At 40.8% G+C, this 21,080-nt stretch overlaps 1 protein-coding gene across 1 annotated transcript; it reads left to right on the top strand.

Moving 5' to 3' along the window:
• The first annotated feature begins 11,094 nt into the window (after positions 1-11,094).
• Positions 11,095-18,578, top strand: LOC135473199 (protocadherin-11 Y-linked-like). Its single transcript, XM_064753041.1, has 4 exons — positions 11,095-13,890; positions 14,157-14,342; positions 17,675-17,816; positions 18,534-18,578. The coding sequence occupies exons 1-4, from the start codon at positions 11,095-11,097 to the stop codon at positions 18,557-18,559; spliced, it is 3,150 nt and encodes a 1,049-aa protein (XP_064609111.1). The 3' UTR covers positions 18,560-18,578.
• The last annotated feature ends 2,502 nt before the right edge of the window (positions 18,579-21,080 follow it).

The raw sequence follows: 21,080 nt of genomic DNA, 5'->3' as shown, positions 1-21,080 counted from the left end.
CATGTCTTTACACATTATGCATAATATGTATATGCGTTTTATCAGTTTATCAAAAAAATATAACTTTTAATATTTGTCTTGCCACTTTTCAACACATGAATTAGCATATAAATGCAAAACGATGATGGTTGAGTGGGTCGCGTGCACAAACGAGTTTAGGTACCTGTAATTAATGGCGCCTGACAGTAAATCACGGTTGTCGGGCCTTGTTTAAAGTGATTTTAATACTCCTACCTTACAGCCCGGGGGTGAGGATTTAATGACCCCAGCCTGTGAGTTACATTAACACAAAGAAACAGTTTCACACGAGAGTAACAGACAGGCAGATGATTCAACCTGTTCACCATGTCCCCGTGTCTGACGTTTTGCATGCACGTCCAGCACAACGTTGTGTTATACGTGCAATAATAATGGTGCTACAACTGACGTTGCCTCATATTCTCTCATTAGTCAATATTATCCCATTGCTAGCGGTTTTTAAAAAATAGCGAAGTATCATGTATAGCCATAACATAACTATTCTTGACCCCTCCCCCTGTTGCCCTTCTGTACCCGTTTGTTTGAATCAATGATAAATCGGATTACTTTGCGAATAACGATGGAAATGACGAATGCTTAACAGTTTGTATTAATCCCTTGTGCTGAGTTACTGTTTATTTTAACTTCGCCGTTGTGACGGAATTGCTATGTCCGAGCGCTGGGTTGACAAAAATTCGCCAGGCAGTGATTAAGAGCATTCCGTCCAATCCTCTATCTTGGCGATGCTTTCCAACTTATACACAATTCCTTAAGCTAATGTTTAGTCAACAGTCTGTCCATCTGCCACACTGTTGACTTGATGCTCACGACACAGAAATTATTTTGTTTCCCGGGTTCGTCCCGAGCGTTTATGAAGTTTTATAGTGTCATGACTGTAAATAGAGGCGCATCACGTCCAAACACTGAAGAGCTATCAGTTATCAAGGCAACCAAACTGTTGCTGACCTAGCTCGTGCATTTCGACTGCACGACGTTGGACATGGACAGGCTTTCCACTGAAGATTAGTATGAACAAGTCAATTTGCAGAGAAGCCTGTCCACGTCGTTTACCAATGTGTCCTCGTTACATCACATTGTTGCTGGCTATTTGGAACACGCGAAAGCTATGTTTGCGTGTTTTAATTGTGATCGTGACTAGTTAAGCGAGAGGACGTGTTAGAAAACAGAGAGATGTGTGGGGCAAAAGCTTAGTCGCACAGAGCCAAGATTTCACAGTGAGCGGCGAGAAGTGAAGTTGACGTCCTCGCCCCTGGCATCCGCACGTTTTGTGGGGCTCGGGCCGAACCTTGGTTAACTTTGCAAATAGCCAGTGGTCAGCAAGTTTATCTCCAGTAATCGAGACATTGCAGTTGTGCGGAGGGGTCAGTCGTCTTGTGGAATTTGACATTGTTTTATGAGGATCATATGTTGTGTGTTAGAAAAGTTAGGTACCGGTACCTAAGATGTCATGCCGATTAATCAGGGCCCTGTCTAAGTAGGGAGACATAACTAAGAGCATTAACCACCCGCTTAGTGGTCGTACCCATAGTCGACAGGGGAACTAGACGCTCATCTGTTGTTTTAATGCTCTCTTGTCATCTAATCACTTTCAATATCTGCCCGATTAACTCATTAGCGGTTAATTTGATACGAGGCCCTAGCTTGGAACAGACGGCGTCCTTCACAAAAACAGCTTGATTGGTGAATAACCCATCAACGGGGTGCATCGGTATCTTAAAGGGAGTACCCAGAAGGTGTTGAAGAGGTGTGGATGCCCCGTAGTGTGAGTCCGTCCGTCAGCCAACCAGAGCTCGAGCCGCCTGAGGAAGAGACGTCTCACTGAGGTTACTATAGCTTTGTTAAGGGGGTTATTGTAGCGCGAGAGGGGCCGGCGAGTGGCTCTAGTTCACACACTGTGCTCTTAAATACCGACAAAGATTGGAGATGCCTCAATCAACCAGTTAACTTCAACTCACGAGCACCTGGACTTACAAACTGTTATTACCAGGACTATTGGATATCGGACATTTTAAAATATTCCCGCTGTATTGCGTCTACCTGGAGAGCGCGTGTCTGTGTGAGTCTGTCTTAAGGGACGTACTGGAAACTTGAAATATTACCAAGGCGGAGATCTTCCCTGGCCTGTCAACCAAGGCAGACAGTGGAAGCTCAAGTCCAGAGATCCAGAGCTTAACCGAGGCTCGAAACGAGGTGAGACACTTAACTTTTGTCATACATGGAGCAGTTAGAATGGCCAGGCAAGGGGACATACGTTTGCGAGACAAATATTTGTCCTGCTCGCTTGTTTACTCGAAGTTCACTTTGAGTAAACTAGGAGAAAATTACCCGTCCATTTGAGAATGTTTCGCTGACGTCCGCTCTGCGCATTGAAATGGTTCGATTTTTTGTTAGGATTTGCTCTCTTTGGTCATATTGATGTTTCCTATTGACCAGCGCAGCTTGTAGATCAAAGCCAGCCGGGATTAAGCAAGCTCTTATTCTTCAGCTCGGCTCGCGTTTGTTTTTGAGGAGTAGAAAGAAAGCAGTTTATGAGACGTTGCAGTTCTAGAGAAAACGTTAATGGTAGGGAAAAGCTGTCCTATGGGATAAAGCACACTGTTCACTCTGTATTAAGGGAATGTGAACGGAATCGTTACCTCAGCGATTTAGAAATACGTTACTGTCAGTTGTGATGCAAGGGAGATCTACTTCGCGATGAGGTGTATACGGCCTTCTGCATACACGCCAGCTTAGCCGGTTCACGGGGAGTGTATAACTTATCAAGGTAAGAAATAGGTATGCACTCTTTATCTGTTTATTGACTGTATACACTACAGGCATAGCTCGCATTAATTCGGTGTTACTTGCATATAATATATAGCAGCCCATGCCTCTCGTTGTAAAGTTTAGATGGTTATGTGTTAGCATGCCTCTGTGTGGTTGGTTAAAAGTTTAAGCCATGCATATACAAGTAAGCATATATGTACAAAACTGATGCCAATATACCAACATCGTCAGAATGTACAAGCTCAAATGAAAGTGTGTATTTTTTATTTGTCCCCTAGAAGATATGTATAACAGGTGTTGCATGTTCTTCTAGATTAGGTCAATCATACAGAGTTATATTTACAAGCAAACCTATGGTTTTGATAACCGATACAGTAGAATGCAAGCTTGTATGTGCTTCGGTCAAGCCATCATTGTGTAATTAAATTGTAAATTTCGCTTATTTTATATTATTTTGTAGCTTATGAAAGAAAAAATTAAATGTAAACAACACAGATGTATAAATACCTTCAATACCTGGTGAAGGACATTTCACAAAACTTTTTGCAAATGGAAATCGTGATTCGTTGAAGGTTAAAATCAGAAGAAGGTTGCGGTTTTTTTTATTGAGGTTGTTTTGATATGTATTAGGAGAAAATCACAAGGTTTTCTCTAAAGGCTTTTTACATTCTCGGGTAGCCTATTTCTCAAGAATAAAAAGCTAGTTTTGAAATTTTTTGGGCAGTTCATTCAAATCAAACACAGCCTTAACTGAATTCTCTATAGTAAATATTTTGAACATGCAGTCACCAATAACTTATAATATCATTATACCTGTGTTTTTAATACGTATATTAATTGACTTGTTCCGCAATGAACAGTATTCAGAAGAAGTACAAGTATTTGACTGATTTTGCACATTAAACACAAAGATTCGCACTCAGTGATAATTTTGGATCCAATTAATAAACTAACGTCAATCGAAGTTGATTTTGTGAAATTCATAACACTTATTATGCGAATTTACTTTATTTTATTTCAATTATCGATGACAAAAATGCAATAAAAAGGACGCACAAAAACACAGATTTACGACACACTCTTTGACGCTACATAAAATGGGACAAAAAGTACTCCTAGAATCAAGTTAAATGACATATCTATCCTATTCACAGTGTAGTCTCAAAGTTAACGGAACAATGTCATCTACAGCTATAATGTTATGGGATCTCTCAAGCAAGTGCTCGTCTAATTTTCTCAAATCTGTTAAATATCTCGATCTTTGGTCGGATTTCCCTGACTTATTTGTGTTGTGTCGTTATTGGAGCTATCGGTCGATCTAGAATGACCATGGACTCTGTGATTAGACGCTGTAATGAGCTGTAGCGAATACCGCCTCCGCTATCATTTTTCCGTGTCTGTCATTATACGGCGACCATGACATTTGGTGCGCAGGCTTTGATATGTGCTTTTTATAGACTCCATTCACTACTTCTTGGGGGGCCATCGCAGCGACTTTATACTGGGAGGAAAATCGCCAAAAAGTCTACTTTTTTCACCTTTCCTGTAACAATGCTTAGCAATCACTTTATACAAGACCAGTAATTACTGTACTTCTATCCAAGTAGATTGAAATCTCGAGAACCCATGTATTGTAAGTCTACCTGTATTTTCACTCAACTGCTAATTTTAGTCCCTTTAATACTCTATGGATGATAGAGTGTGTCACTGATAAATCAACAATAATTATTTGTAAATATATAGCGGACTACATATCTCGTAATTACATAGTCTGGTTGAGACAGATTGGGGGTTGTATACATGGAGACAATCGGAAAGTGCTGTACTCAGACGACGTATTTCTTATGGATTACATACCGATACTCTTTTAATTGTTGCTGGTGACGCTATGTTGCTGGAGAAGACATGGCTTCTAACATCGTCTTCAAACCAATGTCATGGAAAGTGTTTCACTGAAATTTCTTTAACTGATTAGTTTCAAGGTTTATGTTTAACGTATATTGACTTTATGAATTTCATTACAACCAAGGGATTATAATATCTTTGCAACATTTTTTCATACACCATTCTATTCATAATGGAAACGCTGAAATTGTTAAATATGCGAACTTTGCCTTTATTAAAGAAATCAGATTCTGCCACAAAATGCGTCACTCGTTCGCCATGTACATTCTGTGTACGAAATAATGTATTTCTCTGCAACAACTCCTGTAAACTGTTTGGTGCGAATTTCACTGGACAAAGAATTAAAGTAATTGCCTCTAAACATTTTTTTCGGTAAAATGGATAGATAATGTTTCTGATTTCGTCTCACAACGCATCATCTTAGTATATGGGACACACAACGCCATGGGCTATCTTGTTCAGCGCGGTAATGTTTATAACACATCGGGACAGTGTGCACGATTCGCGTGCTTGTGTTTATTTTAGACATCTCTATACCCGGCTACATTTTTGTTCTGTCCAATAAAATTAGATCACAGTTCCAGCCACTTGTTTTACAAAGCCTCAGGATTGTTAATGGACTGATACACTCTAGAGAATGTAATCTACGAGTTTTAAAAAAATGTTTGTTTCTTTTTATCTTACTATAGTTTAGTTCGAATCGCAGCTGCATTGTCTGTGCCTGCAATTGGCAGTTCAATATATCTCTGACTTTCCTGGACTTTTGAAACACATCCATGCATTTGCTCGCTTAACAATGTTTAAACAATAGCTTGGGTTGTGTTCTCTGACGGAAAGTAAACACTGTAGTTAGTATGGTGGTAATCCAAATAATGAAACCATTTTACCCTCAATATATTTTTATAATAATAAAATGTTGAAATATTTAGTGTAAAATAGTGTTTATCATAAGAATGCAAAATGGTCTTATTTCTCGAATTAACGCTACATCAAAATTCTCAGTGGAACTAGTGCATTTTGAAAGCAAATGGGGTAGGGTAATGTAGGCTTTCTTTTATTGGATAAAATTTTATATTGTGTATCAAATTTTGACTGAGTCAGACGCTGGTTATAAAATGCGTTAGCGTTTCTTGGATGGGTTCCCCTTTCAGCCAGATGTGCAGTTTGTTGTCCTTTTCTGTCAGTGTCACCTAATTTACAAACTTAGCCAGATGGCCGGATAATGCACTACTTATAAGGAGCTCTGGGTCTCTATCAACGTACTTGAGTTCATACCTAATGAATTTTTGTCAAGTGTCACCATATGCGTTGCGCCTTCACTGCCGCGATCCGCCTTAGCTCTGTTGCTCTGGTAACTGGGTGTGGTGTTGCGTAACTCAAAACCTCTCGTCTCTCCTTTCCGTACCTCACCACGCCCCTGTAGGGTTCCTGTCAGCCCCGGCGTTTCTCAGACCTCGCACCCGTCCCTCTCCATCCACTACCCCATGGACCCTCCCTACGTAACCGCTATTGAGATAGGCCCCAGATGGCTGGGCTAGTGTTCAACATAATATACCCTGACATACGACCCCGCCTCTTTCGAAGACTGTCAGAACTTGCCATATAAGACTTATCATTAACTCTGCGCTGTATACTACAATTACTTGAAATCAACAAATTCCTGGCTGTCGCAAACAATAAAATATTTTCCAACAAAACTTTTTAATATTATGTTTCGGGCTAGACATATATAGTCATATCCATTTAATGATATCACTGGTGACAGGTGGAAAGTTTGGTGCGAGTGCACCATATATGCTTACCACGGTAGTATATGCGTATGTAACGCTACATATATTATTTTATGGGTTATGTATTTCTTTCAAATCTTCAAAAATTGAAGATACTTGTGGATACTAAAGATTGTTGCTACGGTAGACTACTGCCTGTCTGATAATAAATAAAAGAGAAATTTTTTTATTCATATTTTATCTGATATTAAATTAATTAGCCCTTAATTGGTTAAAGAAAATTTTCTTGTGGACTCCTTATGTACTATCACAAAATACATAATTTCATACGCTTTTATAAGTTAATCTTTTATCTTGCATCACGTGACATCACGGAAACTTAATTAAACCTTGAATTTAATTCAAGTTCATTAAAATACAGCGGTGTTTACGGATCAGCCCAGAGTAAGTGTTTATTTAGCGGTTCTGACACCATTGTTGATGAGTTGAGCTATTGCACACTGGGGAAAGGACCATCCTGAGTTATCAGCAGACGTGTCAACAGCAGGTCACGTGATCAAGTATTGTTTTTCTCCTATCACGAAGAACAACAACATGGCGAAATTAATGTGCGTGCGGATTGTTTATCAACACTGGATGTCACCTCCTTTAATTATCTGGGCTGAGTTTCATGTTCTTTGTCCATTGGGTAATCAACAAACAAATAACCAAAAAAAAAAAACAGTAAGCCGAGTTTACTGATCAACTATGCCGATTTATGTAAGGCCACACATGAATAAGTTTCTGACCATGTATATATAAACATCCCTGGGTCGATGGTGGTATTTAGTCCACACGATCTAACCATACAGTACAGTCCGTGGTTCACTTAGCTCCCAGCGTCTCTGATTTATATTTACCTTACAGCAAACTAGGCTTTGAAGTTCGTCAGTGAACATAGGTAGGTCATTCAATCCTTTTAGCCTTGGCTTGTTCAGGTTCGAGTTTACATTGTGTGTGATTGCTCATTACCATGGGTTTAAATTGAGTTAGCGAGTGATAATTAATGTGACAGAAGTCAAAGTGCGTTTATCGAGCTATTATTACCTTAAAACGGACAGCTGTTCACGACTAGTATGAAATATAATGGTTTAGCTATTGATGCCTTGATTAAAGGGGGTTACTGATGGATACACACCTCTGGCAGCATCTGGTAGCAAGAGTACCGTCAGATTAAACTGCAATGCCCGTGAAACAGGTCAGTACATTGACAGTTCTCGTACATTTAGCGTAATTGTTGTGAAGTTTTATAATTAAGAAACATTTTATCAATGACAATGGAAGCGCGTGCTTTTCCGAACTGCATTTTACGGATCACTGAGATGCAGTTAATCAATACATGCTGAGATTTATTCGTAAGATTGTTTTAGGATGTTTCCTTATCTGGGCAATATGTCAAAAATCCAGACAGCTGTTGGTTCTCGATACAATGCACACGATGAGCGCAACATACATTTATATATACCCGGACACTTTTAATCCAAGGTGTGGTGGTTGGCCTCAGCTAGGATGAAAAAATATTTTCATAAATTTTCCTGTCGCGAAGCCATGCAGTTGTACAGGCTTTCACATGCATGAAGGTGTGAGGACGAATGGCAAGAGGCGTGCACCTAGCACTTGCATGCACAATATTTCGCTCCAGTTGACAGTGTTCCGGGGAGAAAGCTGCTAGGTTAGCTGTAGGCTTTGTGGCCTCGCTTTGTTAGGCCAGCAATCTGTCACGGAATGACATAACCTGTAACAGTGCTGATTCCAGTTCACAGGTTACAGTATATCGTGTTCCCTTGTAAGCATCATTAGTATGCTTGATGAATTAAGGCCACTCAACATGTTGGTCTTTATGGCCTATTGATTTTTATATATATTTGCACTCAGAATACTATGTTTAATTGGTGACGGCAGAATAGATCATGTTATTGCCAAGAGCATAATCTTATGTTGAATTTAGCAGGTTAGATTCTGTAGTCTGTATGTATAAACAATTGATGTAAATCATGTCAAGCAAAATACCATTGACACTGTCCTTTGAAGCACTACCAAAGATTATTCTAACTTTAGTCTTTACCTGTGTAGGTTCTTGATCTGACACTACTCATTGAAATCAAAACATATGTTATTAGTCCCATAATTTGTTCTCTTAAGCACAAATTTAAAAAACGTGTTTGTAAACATATATATATATATATATATATATATATATATATATATATATATATATATATATATATATATATATGAAATGCTGAAATAGTGATTTTACAGTCTTAGTTTGTTTTAAGTCATGGTAAGTTCAGGTGTGCAAAACCGTTCCGCAGAATATTTCAATTAGGGGTTTTATCGGTAAGCAGTGGCAAGTTGACACACCGGGATATTATAAAACTCTGGGAAAATATATTAACTCTGGAATGTGTCGACAGAAGTGATGATTTTCTGCGCATAATAAAATATTTCTTTGATGAACCCGTTTAGACAGGTGAGACCCTTCAGGATAACACAAAAGGTGGGTTAGTTTTGTAAATGTGTGTGTGTGCGCAGGGACTAAGCTATCATCGTGGGTGTCATCGCTTGGATGCTCCCGATCTGTTGCCCTTAGCTAAATACACCTAAACTTTTTAAACCGTCCGAGTAATACTATAAGTAGGTGGGCGATCTGAGTGAGATAAAATGCATGAACTATTCCCTCAGGTCTGGTCAGGCAGCTAGAATAGGTGGCTAGCTACAGTGTTACCGACAGATCTAAGAGACTGCTCACCAGATTCAGTGCATCTTTTTTAACACGACCTATCTGTTTAGAAGGTGTCACAATCATCGCCTGCACATGGCCCTTGGCAAATTGCACCGAGGACCGCTCTTTTTTATTAATAAAGATTATCTCTGGACGAGATTAGAGAAAAAACGTCTCTGAGCTCATTCTTATTCACATTAACTGGGAGAGTTCTGTTGACTGATAAATAAGCTGAAAATCTTGCGGTTTTCCGTTAACTGGACGTATAGCCACTGTTTCGTGTACACTGCGGTTGTTCTCGGCGGGGAGATCAATGCTATACTGAACATTACTCCCCGCAAGACAAACTGCTAAATGGACAAAGTTTGCACTCTCTTATAATGAACCGGACGTATAGAGTTAGCTTCTGTTCGAATTTCTATCAGATGGTAATTTAGGGGATTTGTACTAAATATACAGATTACTGGTCAGTACTACTGAATATTCATAATGGGGAGTGTCCAATTTCCGGGCGGATTGTGCTTGACAGACGCGTGTCATCTAACTGCTGCGCATTCCAGGTTACCCCCTTTTTTCGCTCAGATCTTGACAGACCTTAACGGAGTTCAAAGTGGGAATGTATCTGCCATTACCGTGTCGCTTTGAGCACGCGTATATGTCACACAGGCAACAAAGGGTTTATATATTGCTTGGTATGTAAGCGACTCAGTAGCTTATTATCTACCCTATATACTGGTATAAAGGCATTCGTTGTAATTCAGTCCAGGCTTAATTGGTGCCCGATTGTTGAGCAGCCGTATCTCTTAAGTGATAATATTCTGCTTGTTTTGCGGATAATTCTTGGTAAGCATGCATTTATTCTGCTGACTCGATACTGTAAAATGTTGTGTTTAGATTTGCGAGGTGCCCCGTGTTGTGTCTGCCAACAGTTAATTGTGTGGAGTGTAGGATATAGTTTATTAAATTCGCCAATGTTTATTTAACGTATTGCCGAACCACCTGTTAATTGAAGTTGAATATCCACACTGATTCTAAACAATGGCTGCTTGCTGGCACTTTATACTGCCTTTCTGCGACGTGTCAGAATGTAAATGTGTTTACACAGTATAAAACCCTTTCAACCTTCTTAAGTATTCCAAAGAGGTTTGACGGCTTGGCTTATGTATCATTCACATGCTTTAATTGATTAATTACGGAGTGACTTTACTTAAGAGGGCTTATCGGCCAGTGCGTTCCGAGCCGGCTATTCCACTCACAGTCGCCCTCGTTTTGTATTCTCTGTTACCTCAATGTTTGTTTTACTTCCCCCGTGTCAAGGGTATATCCTGGCTTTTTGTAGAGGAGGTTCGACTCTGTCGCCACTTGCCCGTTGTCCACGCAGGCCGGGTTTGCCGGTCAACTTTGCAGGTGTTTCGAAAGGTGTGACACAATTATCTCCTTCAGCTTTCGGACTTGGTTTTTTTCAATGTTTCCATGAATAAGTGATTAGGTCTGTGTGGTGTGAGTCAACAGACGTTAGGCAGTTAAAATGTGGCCACTCTATCTTGAAATCCCAGATAAATATATAAGCGTTAACTCTCTCGTTACAGGTATTCACCTCTACATTACACGGTGTGCTCTCGGTGTTTAGGTGTCAATCGCTGGCCTGAAGTGGATCACGGGGCAGAGGAGAGCTCAGCGACCCTGCAGACACGCCACAGTTATCCCATACGCCAGACTGGTGATACCTGAAAGCTTAACGTCTTCCGCAGTTAAATGTAACACCTTTCGAATGACGTGACATACTCTGCCATTCTTTCCTATACGAGACCACGACGACGGATTGCAAGCTCAGTCCATCCAGTTTCTAGAAAGGGCTCATCGGTGTCATATGCTAGTTGAACTTAAGCCATGTCACCGTCTGTGGTCTACCTTGTGACTGTCACTGCCATCTTGATATTGTCCGGTAAAGTCTGCGGACAGACATTTACTGTAAATGAGGGACAAAGGCAAAGGACGTTTGTAGGCAGTGTGGCCCAGAGCAAAGAGCTACAAGACAGTATCAAAAGACTGAATCTGGATTCGTCATTACTGAGCTATACCATATTCATTAAAGGAAACCCTCATGCGGGAAACTTCACAATAGAAGAGTCCACGGGGCATCTGTACACTAAAGATGCATTAGACAGAGAGATATTGTGCTCCAGAGAAGAAAACCCTTGCTCTTTGCAACTGGACATTAGTGCACACAACGCTGAAGGTTTCCTGCAGATCCTAAACGTTCAAGTGATTGTGAACGACATGAACGACAACCGGCCGATATTTCCTGTTAGTCCGGTCCAGCTACAAATCCCGGAATCCGAACCGCTCAACTCAACGTTTCCATTCCGTGGTGCCTTAGACAAAGACAGCATTGGGCCTAATTCCGAGATCTCTTACGAAATGATCTCTCCTGGCTCTCCCTTTGATATGAGAATTATCACTTTACCTGACAGGACCCAGGATGTCGGGCTAGTTGTTGCTGGGAAACTAGACAGAGAGAAAGTGTCTTCTTATCAGATTCAGATCCTGGCTAGAGACCAGGGTGTGCCTCCAAGAACTGGTACAGTCTTTGTAGAAGTCACTATTACAGACGTCAATGATAACTACCCGGAATTTACAGAGGAGGTGTACACGGTGACTATTCGGGAGGATTTACCTGTGGAAACGCCCGTGTTACAGGTGCTGGCCAGGGATCTAGACGCCGGAGACAACGGGAATGTTACCTACAGATTTAGCACTCCAACGCAGGCGTTTGCGATCGACGTTAAGACTGGGCGAGTCTCTGTCGGAGAGAGTGTGGATTTTGAGCAGCAGCAAGTGTATAGGCTTATGATCGAGGCCAGCGATGGCGGTACAGTACCCAAGACGAAGAGAACGTTACTTATCGTTAACGTCAGTGACGTCAATGACAACGCTCCTGAGATGAGCTTTAACTTCCTCCCCGGAGGGGACCAAGCTGTTATATCAGAGCATTCGAACCTGAGCACCTTTGTGGCGTACTTGTCAGTGACGGACAAAGACAAAGGTAGAAACGCCGAAGTCCAGTGTAACATTGAAGGAGACCGCTACTCCTTGGAGACACAGAAACCGAACGAATACATTATAAAACTTCGCACAGTTCTTGACCGTGAGCTTCAGAACGAAGACTATGTTGGCGTTATCTGTGTGGACTCTGGCAATCCAGTTATGACATCAAGCTCTGGATTTAAACTTATCGTTCAGGATATCAACGATCACAACCCTGTTCTACCGCAAACAGAATATGCAGTCACGATCGAAGAAGGTACTGAAATAGGAACAGTTCTTCTTAACGTCTCCGCAACAGATAAGGATGAGGGGGAAAATGGTCGCATTGGGTATCACTTGGAGGGAGAAAATGCTGGCATGTTTGCCGTGTCCGACATTGGTGAAATTACTGTCAATTTGAAACCGGACAGAGAATTACAAGACACTGCTGTGGTGACGCTTGTTGCCAAGGATCATGGCAACCCACCCAATTCTGCTACGTCTGTCATCACCGTAACAATCACTGACATCAACGATGAGAAGCCTCGTTTCAATCGGACCGAGTACATGTTTAACATTAGCGAAAATCTCGTAGATGACACAGTAGTTGGCCAGGTGACCGCTATAGACAGTGACCTGGGGATGGGAGGAGAAGTTCAGTATCACTTGTCTTCTAACTACGACAGTCAGTTTTTCTCAGTTTCTAAGGATTCTGGCATTATCACGGCCGTGCAGCCACTGGACCGCGAATCGCGGAGTATTCATGAACTTGTCGTTATTGCAGAAGACAAAGGAACGCCAACCCAATCCAGCTTGGTGTCGCTATTTGTGAAGGTGCTGGACGTGAACGACAACACGCCTCACATTACTTTTCCAGCCTACGACAATTATTCAGTCTCCATCCCAAGCACGCTGGACGTCAACTCAGAAATCCTTACCATAACCGCGGAAGACAAAGACGACGGTGACAACGCTAATTTGTCGTACGCAATACTAGAACAGGAGAGGACACCAGAATATATCTCCATCAATAGAACGTCTGGACGAATAACAGTAACAAAGAAATTCACATCAGGCGTTTCTCTAACTTTCAAGCTTTCCCTGGCAGTTCGAGACCATGGCTCCCCACAGAGGGAGACTTGGCGCAATTTCAGCATATTTGTCTCGGTTGTGAACGACACCGCCGTGTTGTCGGAGAGTAAATCTGGACAATACAATCTAGTCATCGTGATATCTGTAGTTGCCATGACGGCAGTATTATCAGCTGTGATCTTGGCAACCATTTGCATCATTCGCAGACGAGACAATAAACAAGTTGAAGGGGACAATGTTCGTCCAGACTTATACGACAAGCCTGCCAATAAAAGACACGACAACAAAAACGCAAACGTCGGAGAAATCGTGCGAGGAGAAAAGATATTAGAGAGTCCGTATTCTGGACAGAACAACTATTCCCGATCCAAATATGATGATGCCCCATTACAAAGCTCCTCACCAAAACACATGCCCCCTTACAATGTCCAGCAAACGAACGACGACCAAGCTTTGGAGCAGCAGCATCTACAATATATCCGTGATTTCTTCCCAAATGACTCTGGTCTTGACAAGTCGGTCAGCTCATTCACGGACAGCAACAGAAATAACACAACAAACTGGCAGGTGAATATCATAAACGGACTATTTCAGTTAACATTTCGCGTTACAAGAGTAAAACTGATACTCAAGAGGTTAAAGATTCGGATATGTTTTTAGCTTGGGTATTTTAAATGGATGAGATCGCCTGAGTAAAATCAGTCCTGAGCAACATGCCATAAACTGGAATTCTTTGCAAATATGTATGTATGTAAATTTCTCACTCTCACAGTTATGACTGTAAACGTTCATGTTCATATTAACCATAAAGCAATATTTTACGTATTTTTCAGTCGCATCCCAAACTTGCCAGTAGTATGAAGCAGCCCAAGCAATCCGCCGATTCTCCAAGGCGGTCGTCCCAGAGACAAGGGAACAGCTCAAAGAGACAGAGCCGACCTAATCGTGTACAATGGGCCCTTTCCCCTGACCGTCATTCATCGGCGTGGGCTGCAGACTGTCCTGACTTCCATAATCAGGTATGTGTAAATTATCTACCTGATAATTTAAAACAAATGTATCTGTCACTACAAAGGTATGAGTTCATATTTTCATCCAGAGAAAGATTTGTGTTGTCGTGCATTGAATATGGTCTGTCTGAATGCAGACAGATTTTTATCCCTAAATCATGGACGAAAGTTTAGGTATTAGAAATGTTCTTTGCTATACCCAGAACAACTTTCTAAAAATCTCTTTTAAATCAAATGGTAATAGATTAGACACTGTGCCCAAGTAATAACATGAAGGAAATGCAGCAACAATTGAATAAACAACAGCATATAAATTTGGTCGATTTACTCAAGTGGAATGACCAAGTTTACCCCAGAAATAATACAACAGGAAGCTGAGAAAATCGTTTTGATTTTTTACAAAGCCATTTTTGTCGTACATGGCATCTCAGTTGTATATACTGAAGAGCATGGGACAAAATTTATTAGAACTGTTCTGTAATGTTCAATGGAAATTTGGGACATATTTCCTTGGAATGTAGCGATGTTGGCGTGTGGGTTGATGTATGATAGGTTCAAATTTCTGGCCATGTAATGATAACATCAAACGGATCACTACCATTTAGTCGTGAAAGGTGAAGTTCTATAAGCTAGGTGTTAGATTACGCTGGGTTACCTGTCGGCCCGTGTCGTTCGCACTACATCGCCAATGGATCGGTCGACACTTCAGAAGCCTTTGGTCACCCGCGCTATCTTAAAAGCGGTATCCATTTGTTCGTGGACTATACCGAATGACCCGAGGCGCTCCAAGTTTGGTAATAAAAATGCCGACTTTGTCCTGCAAATCTGGGCGCAAATCAAGCGAGGAGAGAATAAAACTGACGCTCAACCGGTTAAAAAATCGGAAACAAGTCAACCTTTTATAATGTCTATTGGGACGCGTTCGACTGGAAACAGTCAATCCTGAATGGCTTTCGCGATTTATGTGAAATCTATAGAGTAATAAGGTCCGTAAGTTAGTCCCAGGAGGGTCAGATCTTGACTTTGATTGGCTAGTAATTACCAAGAGTTATGAAGGCTACACTGCACTAGCTTGGCTCAATTGCCGGCACAATAAACGAGACATTCACACGCTATTCTTGCACTACAGGCGTATAATTTTTGACACCATTAGCATGAAAAGGCCCTCTTATCTGTACCAACCACAGACGGATTTACTGCTGTGGGCATACATGAGTCCACAAAGCCTGAGCGTTTAGGATATATAGGTAGTTCGCAAAGAAACCATAGATCATTATAGCCTTTCTTCTGGAAACATTAAAGTGTCCTCTCTGAGACATTATCGTCCATGAAGACGGGATTTTGACGTTCTCTTGCACACATCCACTGTGATGTACAAAATCGTGCTCACATTCAATCTTAAGAAGCAATTATCGTTATTTCCACACGTACATTAGCGGTGTCTACTTCGAGTTGACACGCGAGTTGATATTAGAAAACTGTGGGAATTTAAGTTTGTTCGAATATTTCTTATCTTTCTAAACATATGTCCTAACTAAACACGAAGCGGCTGCAAGTTGTTTTGTCGGTGGAAAACTTTCCACTTTTTCCCACTGTTCGGAATTGTGTGCGTAACATAAGAAGCGCCGCGTGTAGAGTGAAATGGCAGTTTGTATGGTCTCGTTTAGAATGTCACTGAAAAACGGCGAGCAAATATTTTCTCCCGAGACCATCCTGGGCTTGTTTCTCTTGTAATCACTTTCACAGTTTCATTTTACCAACTAACAAGTAGCCGATAAAGACGAGCCGATATTTTGAAATCTGTCGATTTTGACGTCGTGGAGAAAGAGACATGGTAACAGTAGCAGGGTGTTAAAGAGTTAACGTTGAGGGAACCTGTGGACGTTCTTTTATTAAGAACATGTTCCAATAACTTCGCATTCGTCGCTGAGGGCTTAGGTGCCTGGTATTAGTTTAACTAAAATTCTCCCCGCTCGCGAGAACGAACAAAAACAAGCGGATTGGGAAATGAAAATTAAAAGATTTAATCGAATGGCAATCGGTTTGTCTGACTAAAGGGTTGTCACCTGTCTTTTTGTGATGTCCACGGAAAGGCTGTGTCGTCCGCTGGGAGGGGTTGTGGGTGACAGTTACAGTGACAGGGTTACCACTTGCGGAAACAGCCGAGGCGGGGACCATTCACTTTAGGCACAGCCTGATTGTTGGCTTGATTAAGTTTTCTGACCCTAAGGGCAGCTTCATCACCCGGCAAAAGTAAACCAATCATCGCGGCCATTATACATTTGGTGTCATCCTCGTGGGACAAACCATTGGCGAGAGGGGCCGGGACCCTTGAGGGCCCATCAACAGATAACCACAACAAGAACTAGACCATTTAATCCCCTAAGCCTCGGATTAAGCCGTCGTTCAAAAAGTAATTATAGGATGCATCAACTTGACCCCAGCACAACTCGCTAATCCTGCTCAGACCTGAGCAACCTGTCACTCACAAGGGGGGATAAGGGCTAGGTGTGTAAGATGCGAAGCTGTTCTGAATGACAGTCAGTTTAGTGTGCCACAAGCCTCTTGTGGCCAGCCTGGCGAACCATACGGGCAGATATTGTACACGGTTATAATAGGCCAGATTCCAACACACGGCAAACGTGGACTGGATAAGAATTTGGACTGTACTAAAGTGTTTAATATGTAACACGTGGCGCTGTATCACGACTACAAGTAATCATCATCTAAACAGTAGAAAAGACAGAAGACAAGTCGAATATTATTCTTAATGTAATACACCATGCATGTGTACAGTCTCTTTGGGGGAAAAAAACGAAAGAAAAGAGAAAAACTAATAGCGGCAATTAAAACAGACAAGATCTCATTTCTTTATCTTTTTTGCTCATCTTTGTTTTTTTGGAACACCCAATCACATAATTTACTCTCGGGGAAGAAAATACAACATAATCAAAGGACATACCGCTATAAACAAATAACTTACTTTTTATGTAGATACAAAAAACCGTAACAAAGATAGCTTAACCAAAGCTTGGTGATTGAGTTATGATACAGTATGCATGCAATTCACGTCCCATCAGGTTGTATAAATAACCAAAGCGAAGAGCCTCCATTGTTGCGTGCTGCTGTACATGTGGAGAAAGCAATGTCATAGCACACGTGAGAGGAAATGGTCAAATTCATATATAATTAGAGAGTTGGTCAAATCTCCACTACTGTTTCGAGTACCAAATAGCTCAATGTTTATCTTAGATTGTATCTTTGCTAAAGTCTGTTTTTCCAGAGATGACATTTTGGTAAAATGACCTCAGGCAATAACTTCCATTATCATTTATTCACAGGACATGTCGGAGGCTGGGATGTTTGGGCGGAAATCGGACGACTCCACGAGCGATTTGTCGGGAGATACGGGCACGAGTGACAGCGGCCGAGGGGGCAGTGACGACGATGTCCATAGGGGCTATTGTCTACAGATTGACCACGGTAAGTGTTGGGGTGTGTGGGGAATAGGTGGATGGACACGGGCTGTGGGTGCAAGTGGTATTGCCTGTTAGCCAGAGTGCTTTCAAACAGACCATATAGCTCCACAAACAATAAACATACCGTAGTCAACTTATAGGAAAACATTTTAAAAAATGGAGCTTAAAGGAGAAGAAAACGTGAAAAGTTAAGTGTAACTATGGTCTTCATGGGTTTTGTCGATTGAACACCATATGTACAAAAAATTTCACATTCTTAGTTTCGTCTTATATTGAAATAATCTTTATGTTTTCTCCATCTTTAAAATTTTAGAAATTCTTAAAATTATACATCGCCTAGAGCACACTTACATTGTGCGGACATGCAAAAGCGGTAAATAAACAAGTTTAAAAACGCGTAAAAATGTCTGCATTGCAATAAACCTTCACAGCTTTATCGGCTTAGTTCATTAAGTGGTTGTGCGTTTCTATCTGTTTGTATACCACACCTGTATTTGTCGAATACGATCAGGGTTATTGGTCTTAAACCATTCTTCTCTGTCACTGTTTAACGAGAGTCCAGTTTTATTGCCTATATCTCACTCCACCCGTCAGCCTACGGATGACTTACGACGCCGCTGGTGTCGGACAGAACCTTTATAGTGTCAGATTTCCGCGGATTGCAATATCTGACACTCGATCCTATATCACTTTAACACTTCTCATTTTTCTTCATCCACAGAAGGTGTTCACGGCCATTATGTGTAGAGCAAGATGAAAAAACAGGCTTTTGTCCCGGTCAAGCATTGCCATAAACTATCAGTATTGTCCTGACTAGCCCAGCTATCTCCAGCCATCAGGATCTACTCGACGTGTTATTCTCAGCTCATCGCCTGTGATGGAAAATTACACTGCGGGGAATGAGTCCAGCGACCTTTATCTGCGCAGCCCTATACAAATACAACGGTCACATCTTAGTTTTACATTAATATGGTTCAGTCTGATTTCAAAGGCAAACTTGTGAAGCGAAACTGAAGCAATTTTCGAGGCGCACTTTTTTAATACAAGCTATATTTGAGAACAAAAATAGCTGGTTGTTTTCAACAATGTTAGGTCACTGACTGATAGAGACGCTTGCAATCAAGCAGATTTGGCCGCGTTCTACAAGCTCAGGGAACGTTTCTATTTATACATGAATTTACAAAGTGTTTGGCGTGTTAATAACCTCACTAGTGGGTTTTTATGCAGTGTATTTCTCCTAACTCGCAAGCAAAAAAGAGGGTTTTCTTTTTAAACTATTTTTCGAATGTCTCTCATCTCATTTTCATCAAATATCATCTAGCGCTTGTATATTTTCTTGTCATGTGTTGGTGCTTTTCTAAACTCCAGTTCAAAAAACTTGACCATCTGTAAAAAAAAACTGACTTCAGAATTAAATCCTCGTGGAATCGTTACTACGTGAATGTTTAATCTTACCACTCATATATGTACACGTTAAACTTGATTTGACACGCGCATACACACACACGCACACACACACACACATATATATATATGTGTATGTGTAGATACTCTCTATTTTTGAACATCTATTGTTTTCCTAATTGTCACAATGTGAAGGATTCGAGAGTCTGACAATATGTGTTAGTGCTAGTTAATTAACTGATATCACGTTTTATAATGGTTGTTATAAACGATATTGTTGTTCGTTTTTCAATGTTATCACATGAATCTCTTCCACTGCCAAACCATGCCTTGATTCATCATTCATCATTGTATATATTTCCCCATGCAGATATCATTGTGTACCATTGTATAAAATAACATACCATAGCCTCATTATGACACAAAATTGGTACTTGCTGGTCACAGTTATGTTCAAATGACTCCATAAAAAAAAAGATATTTTCCCAGACATCCGTCCACTGTGCGCGAATCACCTACGAATCGCAAAGCGCGATGTCTAAGCAGGGTCTACCTCCGGTTGATGATGCAAAAGGCTCAAGGTTGTATTACATTTGATTCCAGATATGCATTGTTCAGGAGTCCTGTTCACAGCACATCATATAAGATTTGACTGATGTCAATTCAATGTAAATAAATATATTTATATATTTTGTTAAAAATTGTTTTTATGCGTTTTCACTTAATTTCCAATTGCCGTGATCGATTTATCTTGTATATACCACATTCCACGTCGATATTTAATTGATTTGTCATTAGCGCTATACTAAAAGTATATTTCATTTATACGACGGCAGCCAGGCTTACTGCATGATTGAAGGGGTGCTTTGCTGGAGAAAATCAGGAACTTGACAAACCAACCAGTCCCAATATTAAAGTCTCGCCGCAGTGATCTGATTCGTTAGTTTGAAGTTTAACATTAGATTAGCACTAATTTGGTCGCATCATTGTCGGCGTATTAAAATAGGACTGAACAAAATGCAAAGAATATAAAAGCTAGCCATACACACTTAGTATAAATACATACAAGAAGTACCACAGTAAGCTGAACAGGAAACCGTTTTCCCAGCGACACACTCAACAAGAGAACTTGTTGACTTCGACAGAAAGGCTGTTGTCAAAGTGATATTAGAATATACTGTTATTATAACATCATACTGTTTTATATTCAATACAATATCCTGTTTGTCTGATAGAATCCTTATGTTGAATGAAAAGAATATTTGTGTTGTATTTAACAGCATAATCGGGGGCTTCGGTGGCTCAGCTGGTTAGCGCACTTGTGCAGCGTAATGACCCAGTAGCCTTTCACCAATGCAGTCACTGTGAGTTCAAGTCCAACTCATGCTGGCTTCCTCTCTGGCCGCACGTGGGAAGGTCGGTCAGCCACCTGCGGATGGCTGTGGGTTTCCTCCGGATTCTGCTCTGTTTCCTCCCACATCAATGATGGCCGCCGTAGTATAAGTTGAGTATTCTTGAGCAGAATTTGCTACAGTAACAGAGTACATTCTAGCATCACTCAGACAACACACTGTGTTAAATTGAACAGATTTTTTTTTTGACAGCACGAGTCTATAAGTTGATTGGCTTAATTGTATATGCCGTAGTGATACAGAAGAAATTTTCACATATCTGACGATGGTAGAGTTTATGTGTGGAGGAAACCGGGATGTCGGAGTTTTTACACACCCAACATACAAAATATTGGGGGAAAGTAAGCAGTCTGGGCGAATCTCATGTAACACCACGCAAAAACTTGTTTTGCCATTTAGGCCTGAGGAAAAATAATGTTCTGGTACCTTCAAAATTTATTTATTTATTTGTT

Source organism: Liolophura sinensis, chromosome 8 (assembly GCF_032854445.1).
Source record: "Liolophura sinensis isolate JHLJ2023 chromosome 8, CUHK_Ljap_v2, whole genome shotgun sequence".
Taxonomy (NCBI): Eukaryota; Metazoa; Mollusca; class Polyplacophora; order Chitonida; family Chitonidae; genus Liolophura; species Liolophura sinensis.
Note: the sequence above shows the minus strand (reverse complement) of the source record. Positions and strands in the feature narration are given on the sequence as shown.

Bases quoted from the DNA above. Each gene is read 5' to 3' on its own strand.
- LOC135473199 (XM_064753041.1), top strand. From the start codon at position 11,095: ATGTCACCGTCTGTGGTCTACCTTGTGACTGTCACTGCCATCTTGATA. The intron at 14,343-17,674 runs GTATGTGTAAAT...ATTTATTCACAG, and splicing joins GTCCTGACTTCCATAATCAG to GACATGTCGGAGGCTGGGAT. The intron at 17,817-18,533 runs GTAAGTGTTGGG...CTTCATCCACAG, and splicing joins TTGTCTACAGATTGACCACG to AAGGTGTTCACGGCCATTAT.